Source organism: Pteropus vampyrus, unplaced genomic scaffold, assembly GCF_000151845.1.
Source record: "Pteropus vampyrus isolate Shadow unplaced genomic scaffold, Pvam_2.0 Scaffold2, whole genome shotgun sequence".
NCBI classification, from domain to species: Eukaryota; Metazoa; Chordata; class Mammalia; order Chiroptera; family Pteropodidae; genus Pteropus; species Pteropus vampyrus.
Window position 1 is genome coordinate 17756205 of NW_011888783.1, and position 16252 is coordinate 17772456.

The window sequence follows — 16252 nt, forward strand, 5'->3', positions numbered from 1 at the left end:
AGGGTATGCAGAGGTCAGATCCTTTGGGCCTAGAAGCCGCATTAAGGATTAGTGCTGTTCCTTCAGCTGAGATATAGGGTATACATACGGATTTTTATAATGCTAGTCACTTACCAGTAGTAGCAACATAGTATAGAATCTTTGCAGCTAGCTTGCTCTGGATAATGACCCTAAACTAGCATATGCCAGCTCCATAAGATCATTGAAAGCAATTTCACTGTAATTTTGGCCCCTGGCTAATATTACAACCCTGCGTATCATAGGACTCAATAAGCTTTAGTTTCTCTCTCTTTGTTTGAAAATTTTCCTTTAAATTTTTTTTTATCGACATTTCAAACATGTTTTAAACAGAATAGTGTAGTGAATTCAATATACTTATCACCCACATTCAATAATTATCTTAATAAGATAATTATTAAATTTGTTTTATTTATACTCCCACCCATTCCTCCATTCCCTAGATTGTTTTGAAGCAAATTCCAGATGACATATCTCATCTATAAATATTTCAGTGTGTACCTCTCAAAGATAAGAAAAATTACGAAAAACAAAACAAAAAAACTTCTCAAAAACATTAACATTAATTTCTTAATATCATCAAGTATTTTCATTTCCTGATTTTCTTATAAACTAGTATTATTTTTTTACTTCAATAGGAATCTAAATAGAATCTGTATCTTATAACTAATTGCTGTATCCCTTAGATTTTTGAAAAGATTCTCCTCCATATCTTCTTTAAAAGTTTTTTTTTAACTACAGAATGTTCACCTTATAGTTTCCTATAGTCTGCATTTTTGCTGTTTGTGTTCCTGTGACAATGTTCAACACGATCCTTGCTCCTTTGTATTTCCTGTAAATTGTTAATTATATCTAGAGCAGTGATTCTCAACATGGTTAGTGCTATTGGCATCTAGTGCATAGAGGCCAGGGATGCTGCTAGACATGACACAGATGCACAGGAGATTCCCACAACAAAGCATTGTTCAGCTTAAAATGGCACTATTGAGTGTTAAGGTTGAGAAAATCTGATCTGCAGACTTGTTCAGATTCAGGTTTAATTATTTTTGGTTTAGTTCTCTCTCTCTTTGTGATATTAGGGGCTATTGATTATTGCCCAGTTCTATTAATTCGATAGGGGTTTACAAAAAGATAATATTCTATCATTTCTTCTTTCTCTTTCTTCCTTTATTACCTGAAATACCTCTATAAAGAGAAACTTCCTTTCATTAATTATTTGGTTACCTGGAGCTACAGTTTATATAGGAAAGGCAGGTTAAATGCCTCATGTTTTCCCCTTGCTTTACTAACCAATAACAGTTTATATTTTATTCTAGATTGATCTCCTATCAAGAGTTTTTGGCTTTTGAATCTGTTTTATGTGCTCCAGATTCCATGTTCATAGTGGCTTTCCAGTTGTTTGACAAGAGTGGAACTGGAGAGGTGACATTTGGTAAGAAAAAAAAAAGATTATAAGTGAAAAGTGAAGTTAGTGAGACTGGTCCAGTTTTTAATTGCTAATTCTTGTAACCGCATATAGAACGATATTCATTCAGGAACTAGCCAATAAGGGAAGTATTACTTTCCTAAAGGGATTTATACAGATAAAGCGGTTTTATTTTTTTCAAAGCATTAAACTATTCACAAAAAATTAAGGAATCTAGGGATGCCGTTGCTTCAGCTCATTGAGTCACTGACACTTTCACATTCCTAAAATAGGTGGCGTAAATTTTTCTTGTTCCGGGCCAGCCTGGGCAAAAATCTCTATAAAGCAGACAGTGAACAACATGGAATAATCATCTCATTCTTTAAGGGGTTTTTGGTATAGAGTTCAAAGCTTTTCTGTAGCGTCTTTGGAAAATTGCTACTATGTCATTTTAACACCAAGAGTGGAACTGAAGGAGGGAGTTAAGGCAAGAATAGTTAATATTCTGTGAACCCACATTTTAGATTTTTAGTTTTAGAAAACAAGGCTAGAATATGAAAACTACATCTGAGTTGGATGTAGAAATTGATTTAAATCCTTCGGTAGGCACATAATCTAGCACATTGCCAATGTCTCAGAAGCATATAAACTAGCATTTCTGTTTGTAACCATGTATTCGTTTTTAAAGACAGTTATTGGCAGAAATTAGTTTTTGCTTAGTAAAAGTGTCAGCTAATTTTTCCTGCAACAGGTCTTTTAATAAAAACAATGTGTTTTCAAGGACCTTGAGCCCTCCGTTGTTGTTTTTTTTTAATGTTTGGAATTTTTAAATGAAGGTCACACAGCACCTAACATAACCTTTATTATCTTCACCATTTTTAAGTGTACAGTTCAGTAGTGTTGAGTATATTCACACTGCTGTGAAACAGATCTCCAGAACTTTTTCATCTTGTAAAACTGAACCTGAGCCCCTTTTATGGTGTGAATTGGCAATAATCTATGGTGGAGAAACTATTGAAAGTCAGGCTTTTCTAGAGCCACAGCACTAAATATTTATTCACTCTAGAGTTTGTTATAGAAGAAACAGTTTTAGTTAAACCCAAAGGAAGAGGTATCACTGCCATGTTCAGAATGGTGAGAAGTACAGTGGTACTTTTGCTGTGATCTTAGTGAGCACATTTTCTAGCTTGGCAATGATTGTTTCCTTCTTTCTGCCCATTGACCCAGTAGTCTTCCGTAAAAGAAAATTTCCCCAAATAAATACCTATGCAGAGTGCTTTAGGTTTCTGTGCATACGTTGGGATTGTCCTTGCTTTTTGGAGCAAGATCTGGACATTCTGCCTCCTAAAGAATGTTGACCCTTTTCAAAAACACCTAGATTCTATAGTTTAAAGCATAAAACCTTTACATTTCATCATTCAGCATTAACTTTATATTACTAATAATGATAAGTTTTCTATTTTAAGTAGGTATCACACATACTCACATATCTCACTTCCAAATGTGGTGCAGAAATGCTTGGGAAATAACTTGATACAAATATCTGCATTAGTTACAGTATACCTGTGCTTCTATCATGTGTCCATTGTTTAAGAATTAGATTTTCCTAAAACCAAATTGTAATTTATTTTGTACCTCCTACCTTGATATTCTGGTTCTTTGTGCTTCCTCCATTTGATTGCTTTTCCTAATTTCTGTTTTTAAAAATAAGGCACTCAAGTCAGTTCATCTAACAGACTAACAATAGAGACTCATGCCATTGTTGATTAGTGTATTTAAATGAGTGTAGAAAGTAGCTGAGTTGTTTATACACACCTTGATATTTTGTGCAAATGAAAGCTTGTAGTTATCAGATCTCAATTTTAGCATTTTATAGATCTTTTATTTTTCCTTCAGACTATGCTTTATTAGTTAGGATTTTAAGAAACTATAATTAGGATTGAAAGCAAAGCAAATTGGTTTTAGTTTTTATAGCAGCTGTTATGAACTCAAGAACATATAAACCCATCAGAATCCTGCTTTCATTCTTCTCCATAATCTGTTTAGAGATAGGAAGATTCTTATGGAATAAGATAAAGCTGAACCCCCTTTCAACATTGTTTATGGGGTCCCTAACCAGCTGGATGGTTCTCTTGATGGTGCTGAACTATTTCCTGGAGACTTTGACCATTTCCCCTTCCTGCCCGGCCTCCATAGTTTTGAGGATCCATTTTTAGACAAATTTGCTTAACTAAAACGAAAAGAATAATATTGAAGAAGAGAAAGTTTAATTTTATGTTCTTAAGAAAAGAGGAAAAGCATTGAAACTGTTATAAATGTGATTTAACAAGATTTCTTAGGCCCACTTATTTCAGGCTGTTTCAAGACTACAGAATTTCAGCATAAGGAAATAATTAACTTGGAGTTTATTTTTATAGGATTTGGATCTATGATAAAGGTCAGTTTTCATGTTTGCACTTAATGAAATGAATTGTACTTACATATTTATAGACATATGTTTAAGTAAAAGGAAATTTTAGATCCATTCTAGCTTTAAATCCTTTTCACCAAATGGCCTTATATTTTCTAGTTTGGAGCTTATTTGAGAATAGTTTTCACTTGTGCACATCAGGAAAGAAAGGTGGGAGAGAATATTGGAAGCAACGTGTAATGGAGTGGGGAAAGACTATTATGCCATCGGTATCTCTCATGGACTGTGATGAAGATGTTATCTGTGTTCTTGTATATACTGTTCTCATCTATGCTTTTGTTTTTTAGATATGCTTTTTATACACATCAAATTATATACTTAAATTGTGTGCATCTTTGCAAGTATTTATATAAGTAGTAATGTTGAACAACATTTACTTGAGTACCGGACAAATTTTGATTTTATTGTTAGAAATGCTGTACTCTGGGAGAGGGGACTTATATTGAGACCTTGGTAATCCATTTCAGGATGTGCAAGCTCAGAATAGGTTTTGGAGATTTTAAAAGCGTGAATAAAACCATTAGTTAATTGTTTTCCTCTTTGATGTTACTGTAATAAAACTTCTAGTGCATGCTGTGGATAATTACTTAATGGCTTATATATCTGTTACAAGCATGAGCCTGGTGGCATGAGCCTTGTAGAGGCCATTGCATGACTGGTGTGTGCTATAAACAGTATAAACTTGCCTTGGTCTCACTATTATCCACTAGTGTACTGGATATTTTGCTGGATAGAATTAGGGTGAGGTAACCTAGATAACCATTTATACTACATTGTGTTGTCCAATGCTGCCATGCTTTTGTCCTAAATTAAAAAAAAAAAAAAAAAAATAGGGTGAGGTAACCTAGATAACCATTTATACTACATTGTGTTGTCCAATGCTGCCATGCTTTTGTCCTAAATTAAAAAAAAAAAAAAAAAGCCTATTGCTTTAACAAATATGTAATCATTCAGAAACAAACAAAAAACAAAACCCCACCCAAACTCTTATCTTTAACTAATATATGAATATAAAACATGTTATACATTCTAAGTTTCCTATTAAAATCTTACCAACATTGTGTTGTAAAATGTTGCCCTAGAATAGGAACTCTCCAATGTTTCCCTAGGAATAGGAACTCTCCAAAGTGAATTTTTTCCAAGGGCACGTCTTTATTCTGTGACTGTAGGACCCTTAAGAAGCAGGAATTCCTTTTGAGTTTGTACTGTCTTTAACCATCAATATGTACAGCAACTAAAAATGTGTTCAATTTGTGTCTCTAAAATATTCTTTCCCCCCAAAAAGACGAATAGATCAAGGTGGTGCAGGCATAACCACTTCTGTTATTAAAAGGTTCAGGAGATGGAAGTCTATCTAGATAGGCAAAATGTTGTACCCTCTCTCAGTAGAAACAAAGTTAAAGAATAATATAATATTGTAATGGTAATAAATACCTACTTTAATCTGGTAAGAATTAGATCTTCACCTGGGGCATTCAAATTAAATCAAGAATTTTTGAAACTCCTTTTGGATATTACAGAGAAGGCTGTATTAATACTCAAAGCTATTAGAGTTGCTGTTAGAATTTGAGGTAAAAAAAAAAAGGACATGGTGTTATTAGTTTTATGCTATTTGGTGATAGACTGTTAAAGCATGTAGCTTCTATAGTAATGGATGCTCTTTAAGTATAAATTCATCTTTCCTGAGAAATGGACCTTTACATGTATTTGGCAGCAGGACTACTCTATTGACTGATTGTACAGTAGTCCCTTCTGGAGGTAGGTAAAGTGTTAATAGAAATGCAGAGATCACCCAGGAAACTAATGACCCACCTGGAAGTATAAGCTAGAAGTCTGGGACTGAGTCTACATGCTATGTTGGTTAGGACTTCCTCTACAAGTTCCTGTTGATCTTTTTTTGTTGTTCTCATTTGTTTTCCTTTGTTTTCTTTTTTGGTCTCTTAATTGTTCCTCTTCTTTCCCCCCAAGTTTTCCTTCAGTGAAACACTCTTTACTTGCACAAGTCTTGCCATTGTTTTTGTTTAGTTATACACAAGGATATTCATTGTTCATGGTGGGAGTCCTTCTAAAAGCCTCTCTGACTTCACTTTAAGAACTGTGCAGGTGAAACTCAGCTGTTGGGGACTTTTTTCCCCTGACAATAAAAATGTTTGGTCTCAAGCCTCTAAGTTGGAAGCAGTGGCTCCTGCTGGGCTGAAATCCTTGGAATCAGGATGTCGTTGGGCTGATGGTAGGTGGGCTGTGTCACAGGGCTGATGGCTTGTATACCTACAGGAGGAGTTCTCTGGCCACACCGTTGGTACAGCAGCTCCTTCCAGGCTCATTCATGGAACAGGCATGGTGGCAGTCTTGGAGAAGAGTGCCAGCCCCGGTCAGAGGTAATTTTGTACTGCAGAAAAGTGAACAAGACCAGTAGGAAGCTCCCATAAGGACCAGGGGAGGGATGAGGGTGGATGAGATGGGAAGACACAGTGTGGGCTGCTCGGGAAATGAAAACCTCTGTTAAGACATATTTACATAATATATATGCTTCAATGTATATTTCATCTAGTCCAATCATCATAAGTGACTGATACAGCTAAACTGACTAATGTTATACGTCTGTAAACATTTTTACTTAATCACAGTTGTCACTATTACCTGCCCTCCTGACAGATCATTGTGCTCCTCTCCTTTTTTTGCAAGGAGAACATAATGACAGGCTACTTTTGTGTCCGGCCCCGTTCCCTTTTCAAAGGAATTAGAAACTCTCTCTTTCATAAGCCCATGCTCTGCAGGAAGTGAAAAAGTGGTCTATTGTTTTCTATATGTCAGAAAACGAATGGATTCCTATTTCCCTCAGCAATGCCAACCTAGTATAAAACACTAGATCATGATCTTGCCAGTAAGATGTGACTGTCATATATTCCTTTCATCCAGGCCAGAACTATGGCTCCATGGAATGCTATTTAGGGCTAAAGACCCTTGTTTGCCACTGGAAAGACGGGATTCTCTCTGGGGGGGTGGGGGTGGTGGGGGTGGTGGGAATCTTGCTATTGAGTTTCAGTTAGCAATATTGGGTATATTTGACATTATTGGTGTCCCCTTTCATGTCATGCAGAACCTGATAAAATCGGGTAAGATAAGAATATCAGCTGTTTGAGCTACTGCCTCACATGAGTATACGTTCTCCAGTTCTGGAGATTTGTCTAACTTTTTTTTTCTGATAATCATATCCTGGTAAAAGTAAAGTGGTAATTAAGAATCGGATTTCAAAACAGTTGTAATAATTATTTTTGTAAGTTTCCTGAATTAGCCCTAGGCAGTTGGTAGTGGAAATAATAACAGAAGGGAGTAAGTAGAATGTGTCAAGAGGTGCCAAAGTAGGTTTGAAATTTTGTTAGTCCTAGTAGCTATAGTTGTAGCTTGTGACATGACTAAAATAATGAAAAGTGTCTAGTAATTAATAAACCACAGCACGTAATAAGGTCGAAATAAAACCATGCACAAAGCTGCAAGTGACCACTTTAGGAGAAATAGGAAAAATTCAAATAAATACTTATGGAAAAAGACACTTGCGGAGATTACTATGAATAATTTGCGGAGATTACTATGAATAATTAAGGCCATCATTTTAATTGTTTCAAAGATATTCTAAGATCTTATTTAGAGGTCGCTAGGAAGTTTATAGACTAGGATTTTAGTTAAAGTTTTTATTATAGGGTTATTCTGAATGTAAATTATACATTGTAATTTTGGTTTATAAATATCCTTTTTGTGATAATAGAAAACAATGTTCATAGTTAATTAAGTTTTCATAGTTTGAAAGCTTCTGAATCTTTGACTTTGATAGCTTCACACTTGAGCTTCTGATATTTTCTGATCATATAAAGAGAATTTAATTCTATTTCACTATTGTGTAAAAGTTATCTAAATAGCAATATGTACATTTCTTATCGAATAGTTGAGTTTTGGGAATTGTGACCTTTAAAATAACAATTATAAAATAACTTATTCCCTTTAACAATCTTAATATTACTTAAATGTATGTAGTAATTTAACTTATCCTGTTCTGCTTTCTATCAATTTCTTTGTTTCCTCAGTTTCACACTTTGTTAGACCTTAAAAATAAGAGATCAAGTTCATTAATTTGGGAATAGAAGCAACCAATTAATTAAATTTGGAGGATCCTAAAAAATCGTCGCTGGTCTGCCATAACATTTTAGCTCTAAATATTTTATTGCAACCCTTATTATTTTAATTATCTTTTAAACTTTAACACATTTTTCATCTTATTGAAGTTTCATGTAGATTTAAGGGCAGTCTTGTGTTGATTAGAGCCAGGATCCTGTGAATTGCTATTGAGTTAATTATTTGCTTTTAGAAACAAAATGCCATATATTTAATTTGTGCATATGGAAAGTAAAAATAATTTGACATGGTTGAAAATTCTGAAATACTGTTGCTACTTAGGCAAGAAATAAATGCCCCATTCCGTTTGAAAGAAAAGATGAGAATCCCATCTCCCCAGTGACATCCAATGCCTTCTTTCAAGTTACTGATTGTCATGACCTATTCAGAGCTGTTATATAAAAAGTCCAGACTGGTCGGATTTCCGGTTCAGGATTCTTACACTGTATCCTCTCCCCTCCTCCACCATAGCAATGCTTTTATCAAGAAAAAAAGGTATAAAAAACTAAAGGGAATCCATTAAACAATTTACAATCTGAGATCTATATCTTATTTAAAGAATTTATGGAAATTAGAGAAAATAGAGTGGAGATTATAAAACATTAAACTTGTATTTACTAATTTTCTAGTATAATTCGTAGCCATTGATGATAAAACTCTTTCACTAATACAATTGGCTTAAATTTGAAAATAATTTTGTTCTTACGATGTCAGTAAAACAGGCTCCCTGCTTTCTTAACTTTGTTAATTATTTTTTTTTTTGGCATGAGCTTCTAAATTAGTTTATCCATTGTGCTTGTTAAAGTACCAGTCATTTGTGAATTGACTTTTATAGTAAGTGTAGAAATGTGTAAGAAAATGAATGACATGGTCAGTGCATGAAGACAAGCTGTCAGAGGGTTTTGGTTGTATACACAGTGTGACTGGCTCTTATCTAAAAGTTAGTGTACTGTGTTTAGTCCTTCTTTATTTAAAAGTGAATCACTAATTTCACTTATCTTAAAATATTTTAATAGCTGAATATAATAATCATGGTTTTTATGAGGATTTTGAAGCTTTGTGTCAAGACCATATTTTTGACAATATCAGAAGCTTTTAATAAGGTGCTTGCTGCTGAGCTAATAATATGCTTTTGGTAGTATTTCTTATACCTATCTTCAATAGACATATTCAGGCTAGTGTGAATGTAATAATCAAGTCTCAATCAAAGCATACTTAGTATGACAAATATTACATTATCCTGTAATTTAGGTATTCATGCTTCTGATAAAGGGCTTAATTCGACTCCTTGAGGAACCGGGAAAACACTACTGATTTTACACTGGAATGCAAAGTAGCAGCCATTTATAGTGCACAATATAAATCACTTCCTAATTAAAATTAAATCAAGATAAATTAAGAATCTCATGGCCTTATACGTAATGGTACACAATCTTAAGTGTAAAATTATATTTTGTATCAATTGTGTTCCTGTGCATGGGTTTCTGGGCACAAAAATTTTTGCAGATAATCTTAATAGAAGCAGATAATATTGACTTAAATTTTCTCTTAATTTCTTTCTGTAGGAACATTGCAGTGGACTGAACTACTTTTTTTCAGATATAATTTATTTATTTTTGTTTTCCCTTTTAAGAAAATGTCAAAGAAATTTTTGGACAGACTATTATTCATCATCATATACCTTTTAACTGGGACTGTGAATTTATCCGACTGCATTTTGGGCATAATCGAAAGAAGCATCTTAACTACACAGAATTCACACAGTTTCTCCAGGTGAGCTTAGTGTTCATAACTGGTGTAAATATATACCATTCTTCCTCCATGTCTTTCCCTTTTAGTTTTACCAAGTTTATTACAAAAACTAGCAGTCCCCTGTGGCATTTTACCTCCATTTTTCATTTCCCGCTCCCAGAGGCAGCTTCTTAAAACTTTTATAATTGTTTCTTTCAGTGTGTGCTTCCATAGCTTTAAATAATAAAGTTATGCTGGCACTTCTGTAAAATTTTTCACTTTTAGGTATTTTTGATTGAATTTGAACTGTGGAAGATTAGGAGCTACTTGACCACTGACTTGGAATTATACAGGGGTCCCCAACCCCTGTATAATTATGTCATGATTCTACTTCGATCAATATCATATTTCAGTTACTATAATTCTGTGAACACTTTGCATGACTAAAGTAATGACTTTTAGAGTTCTAGTTTTTCTTATTTGTTTAGTTTTCTGTGTATTAATGTAATTCATTCTCGATCTTTGCCTCAGTTATTAAACTCATTTTAATATGTTTAAAGCACATTAGACATTCTGTCAATTTCATCTTCTTAGAGTTCTCTAGGAAGGAACTTTCTTTTTTAGCAATTTGAGATAAAATTCACTTAACATAAAATTAACCATGTAAAAGTGCACAATTTAGTGGCATGTAGTACATTCATAGTGTTATGTGACCACCACCTCTAATTCCGAAACTTTTTTTATCATCTCAAAAGAAAACCTTATATCCATTAAGCTGTCACTCCCCATTCCTGTCTCTTCCTGACCCCTGGCAACCATCAATCTATTTTCTGTCTCTGGATTGACCTATTCTGGATATTTCATATACAACTGACCCTTGAATCATACGTGTTTGAACTGCACAGGTCCACTTACACAGTGAATACATATGTACTATAAATGTATTTTCTCTTCCTTATGATTTTTTTAATGACATTTTCTTTTTCTCTAGCTTACTTTATTGTAAGACTATGGTATATAAATAATATATATAAGATAGAAAGTATACGTAAGTAGACTGTTTATGTTATTGGTAAGGCTTCTCATCTACAGTAGGCTATTAGTAGTTAAGTTTTTGGGTAGTGAAAAATTATACTCAGATTTTCGACTGTGTGTAGGGGTCAGGACCCTTACCCCCGTGTTGTTCAAGGGTCAATGATAAATGGAATTAATAATATGATTTTTTGTGTCGCTTTTTTTCACTTAGCATGTCTTCAAGGATTATCTATTATAGAATGTATTAGTACTTCATTTCTTTTTATGGTTGAATAATATTCCTTTCTATGCATATACCATATTGTCTATCCATTCATTAGTTGATGAACAATGAATTCTTACCTTTTGGCTATCATGAATAGCGCTGCTATGAACATTGGTATACAAATATTTGTTTGAATACCTGTTTTCAAGTCTTTTGAGTATATCCCTAGGAGTTGAATTTCTGGATCATATGGTAATTTTATGTTTAGCTTTTTTGCTTCCTGGTTGGAGATTGGACTTTGTACTTGTTGTATACCTTTCAGTCTGTGACCTCCCTTCACCTTCACCCTAGGGAATCCATTTGCCTTTCTGTTATGTTGAATCTTCCATTTGCTGGATTTCATCTCTTCCTTTATTATGATTTAGTTTCTGCAGAGGCTTTCTGAGGAAAGTGAGTAATTTTTTATGAGACTTTTTAGGTATGAAAAATCTCTGCTTTATTATTACACTTAGTTTGGCTGGGTATAGAATTCTAGTAGGAATTTATTTTTCTCCTAATTTTGAAACCATTTCTCTCTCGTTTTCTAGCTTCCAGTGTTGCCACTGGTAAGTCTAGGCCATTCTCATTCTTGATTCTGTTTTGAAACTTTTCTTTTTCACTCTGAAGAGTGAAAAAGATTTTTTTCTTTTCAGTGTTTTGAAATTTCATGATAATATTCCTTGGTGTGAATTTATTTTTATTTATTGTATTGGGCATTCAGTGGGCTCTGTTAATTTGGAAACATATCCTTCAATTCTTGAAAATATTCATATTACTTTTCTTATTCTTATTTTCTTCCTTTCTAGAACTAGTAAATATATTAAATGTATGATCCTTTAGGGTTCTTTTCCCTCCTATTTTCCTTCTAAACCTCTATTCAGTTTTTAATTTTTATTTCTAATTTTGAGGAGCTCTTTTTGGTTTTCTGAATATTTCTTTTTTAAAGATAGCATACTGTTCTTTCATGGATGTACTATTTTCTCTCACTTCTCCAAAGATTTTAAAGACAGGTTTTTTTCACTTGTTTTTATTTTTTTAATTTTCTTTTCCCTGCAAAGTATGCTTCCTCCAAGTTTATTTCTTTCTTTTTGTTTTGGTCTCTATTCTTCATGTTAGTGGCTTTTTTCATACGGTCCCTGATCCTCATCTTATATAAGATTGAGGCTTATTAGAGCTTTTTAGTGGCTTTAGAGGCTTATTAGTGGCTTTTTTCATACGGTCTCTGATCCTCATCTTATATAAGATTGAGGCTTATTAGAGCTTCGGGTTCATAGTAGGACTTATTAACTCCGGACATTGCTGTAAAGTTCTCTGGCTAAGTTGTTTTTATTGGGGACCCTCTAATATCTGTATGTTCAGGTCTTTTTTTTTTTTTTTTCAGATTGGGGAATCAGAGATTAATCATCTGGCTTCTCATCTAGAATATTAGATCTGGCTTTTGATATTCTGGTTGTTGAATAAGACAAAATGGGTTGGAGGTCTCAACATTCAGTATGGAGATGGACTTTCATTTAATTACCTCTTTTCTACTATGGCTGGTCTTCCCTAGTCTAGATATCCTCTGTTAAACTTTCCAGGCAGTGAAACTCTAGTCTTCTGCCAAGATTGGGAAAGCGCAGAGGTTCAGCTAAGGTGTAGTAAGGCAGGTAATTAACTCCTTTTCAAACAGACTTCCTTCTAAGGCTCCTGTTTTCAGCTCCATTTTCACTGTTACTTCCAGGGCACTAACTAGTGCAGCCAATTTCTGAGTCTTGTAGGGGTTCTGTCATGTACATTTAATTGCCTTTGGCTCTCTTTACTCTAGATTTCTTGGTTCTGCTGAGTTAGCTTTCACTTGCCCTTCTGCTCTCTAATCTTAAAAATGTAGTTGCTGTCATCTTCTTTTCCATTCTCTTCATCTTTGAGGGATTATAGTGAAGAATGGAATTTTGGAAGACAGCAGAGTTAAGTGTACTAGGTCAGTCTCATCCAAAGCTATACTGTTTGTGAAGTTCTCCACTTCTATCACTATTTTCAAGAAAATCCAAATATTTAGATGTTTGATGATAGATGTTAAAATATTTAGATGTTTTCTTCAATATTATCATTTAATTTTTTAAAGACTATTGAAAGATTTAGTAGGTTTCATATACTAGTCTGTAGCCTATCAATGTAAGAAAAAATATTTTTAAAACTTGTTGAATATTATACAAATAAAGGTGTATAAAACAAGTGTATAGTTTAATGAAGTATTATAAGACAACAACTGCTAAGGTAATTTTAATATCTTTGATTTACCATTGAGCTATCACAAGACCATAGGAAAATATAATTAAATTAGTAAAATAGTAAGACTTTTACCAAAAACTATTTTAAGTGTCAGAAAAAGATAAAGGAATGTTCATTTGTAAGTTTTCATAAATAAATGGTAATGAAATTGCAGTATTTAATTTTATCTATGAATATTTTTATATTTAGATGCAAATATTATTTCCATAGTTGCAAATAGTGTGAAATGGCATTAAACAGCACCATTATTATGGTGTGATAACAGGTTTATTTGGATTATGTAGTGAGTCCTTAGGACAGAAGTATCCTAATTTTGACTTTCGTATAGTACTTAGGGTATTACTGTGCCCTGTTACTTAGGGCACATTTTATTGTTTTCATGGATATCACTTATTACAAAGTTTGGCTCCCTAAAACATACGTACAGTCAGCTCTCCACATCCACAGTGATTGTAACACTTAAAATTGAAAAACTGAAAATGCATCTAAACTTTTAATTCAAAAAGTACTTTCGGATGACACGAATGCTTGCAAGCAGAAGAGAATAAATTACTACTTATTTGAAAGGCTGAAATAAAGCACTGAAAACATACTTTCTTTGTTTTCAGTGATGAAAACTTTTCAAATAAATGATTTTTTCCTCCTCATTTTTCTTTATTGCCATGGTGTGCTTTATTTTTCTTCCTGAGGAGTAATATGTAGTACATTTTCAGGGGAACATGTTCTTTAAAAGAAATTAAAAGTGCTGTAAATTTAGAGCTGTATATCGTTCATTTCTGTGGTAAGTGAATGTAGTAAAAGGATGTCTGTCCTTCCTTGACAGAACATATACTTGGATTGTACTTTAACTTATCTAATGCCTTGTTTCTAACTTTTCCCTCCAGGAGCTACAATTGGAACATGCAAGACAAGCCTTTGCACTTAAAGACAAAAGTAAAACTGGCATGATTTCCGGTCTGGATTTCAGTGACATCATGGTTACCATTCGGTCTCACATGCTTACTTCCTTCGTGGAGGAGAACTTAGTTTCAGTAAGTAAAAGCAAGTACTTCAGCTTTCCGTTTCCTTAAACCTTTTGAACCATTGGGTCCTGAATTGCTTCCCTGGACCCACCTGACTCTCAACTATTCTAACTTTAAGCTTGGTTGGTAGAAGGTAAACAGGTGTGTGTAGGGGAGGTGGGGGTGATGGAGAATAGTCTTTCCCAGATCATAGCAGAGGCTACCATTTTGCTCTCATATATTTCTGAATTGTTTATTTCCATGTACAGAGTCCAACTGAAGAATACAAGGGAGTTTGTAGACAAAGGTGTGCAATTACTTTTTCCACTGGGCAGTACCTCTCCTTTTTCCATCCCACCAGGCTCCCAAAGCCTTGCTATAAGGATGGCTCCTTCCTTTGTTGCCTGCAGGGTGCTGTTTGCTAGAGGGATCATCATTGACCTCTACACTGTTTTAATAACCATGGCCATGGCAGAAGGTATGGAGGAAATATGTGGGCATCAGCCTCTGTGGCTCACTCCTCTCTCTGCCCCTTCACCTGTGCATTCAGTCTGCATGGATGAGACAGTTTTTGTTCTGTAAAACTGCTAATCTCTATAAAGTAATCATCTGGACCAATAGCAAACTGATGTCATCTACTTCCTCACAAAGACTGGTGAAACTTTCCTCACTTACCAGTTTTCTTGTTCATGTGTTGTACTTATGTATAAGTTTTTGAGTGCTGCTTGTTTTTAATGGAGGGAAGCCAATGAGTGCTTTTGTTGTTTCAGCTGAAGATCATTATCCCTGATTTAGACTGGGGTAGAAAGATCAACTTCTGTTCTTTTTCTTCAGTGAATTCGAACATGGAGCATGTCACTTTCTCCTACACATTTCACCTCCTTGACACCCATCTCCCACTCCCCTACCCTCACCTCGTACCCCAGTCAAAAAATGAAAGAAAGAAAGGATGAGAGTGAGAGAAGAAATGAAGAAAGCAAGAAAATTCTAGAGAGAAGGACTTACTGAGTGCCTTAGGGCGAAGGGACACATTTAATCTTTTCTAAGTGAGTTAGATAGACCTATTATAACCTTGATTTACCAAACACCATTTCAGTCCCTGGAGGAAAGTATTCAATAATTTGCTTTTGGCTCACTGGTATCCAATTTCAGGCTAATACAAATATCTATATTTGGATTAAAGAATTTGTGTGCGGGGTAGTAGGGTGGGTGCCTTTGCCCGTGATTACCAGCATTGTTCTTAATAGAACTTCATGATTAAGGTGGTCACACTGGTATTTCTATAAGTATTTCTTTGAGTTTTTAATAAAGAGAATGTTTTCAATCAGATGAATTCCTCTGACTCTTGGGTTAGAAATTAGGCTTTTGCGAACTATGAAAAGTACTCTCTTCTGAGTTTATGTCCAGAGAGAGAAATTACCTCCTCACCCTGCAGAAGTAATGAAGGCCATTTGCCTCCATCCTTCTCCAGGCATAAGAGTCTCTTTAGAGCTGTTCCATTAAAGACATAACTTATGGTGAATAAATCCTCCTTAGATTGTCTCTACATTTTCTGAAGTTTTGGGTCATTGTACCTTTCATTATACATATTCAGAGCTCAGCACAGATTGTTAAATATCTGATTATAACAATGACCTTTAAAAAAAAAGATTAGGAAAGTCAATATGGTAAAGTAGTCTTAAAATGTAAAGTTACCACCATGTTTTGTGTATATGTGTGGGTAAAAAAAGCAAGTTAAAAAAAAAAATTCCTTATATTATAGTATTCATGTTTGGATTATCCAGAACTAGCAGGAGTTCCATAGTTGAGGGTCTTGAAACTCCTGTTTAAATAACCATTGTTTTTGATCTGTGATAATTATATTTATTGTTTTTGACCTCATAGGTAGATGAACCATAAAGTCCAACTTC

General features: G+C 34.2%; 1 protein-coding gene and 1 long non-coding RNA gene across 2 annotated transcripts in view; both read left to right on the plus strand.

The window, feature by feature from the left end:
* The window catches only part of SLC25A12 (solute carrier family 25 member 12), an 83917-nt gene that overhangs the window by 26464 nt on the left and 41201 nt on the right, over positions 1–16252 (plus strand). Inside the window, exons 4-6 of the mRNA XM_011357586.2 lie at positions 1335–1450; positions 9697–9836; positions 14226–14372. Coding sequence (XP_011355888.1) covers positions 1335–1450; positions 9697–9836; positions 14226–14372 — 403 coding nt within the window. The remainder of the gene's footprint in view (positions 1–1334; positions 1451–9696; positions 9837–14225; positions 14373–16252) is intronic.
* LOC111738421 lies at positions 1459–4869 on the plus strand. Its single transcript, XR_002779847.1, has 2 exons — positions 1459–4639; positions 4733–4869. It is a non-coding gene; the product is annotated as an uncharacterized LOC111738421 (long non-coding RNA).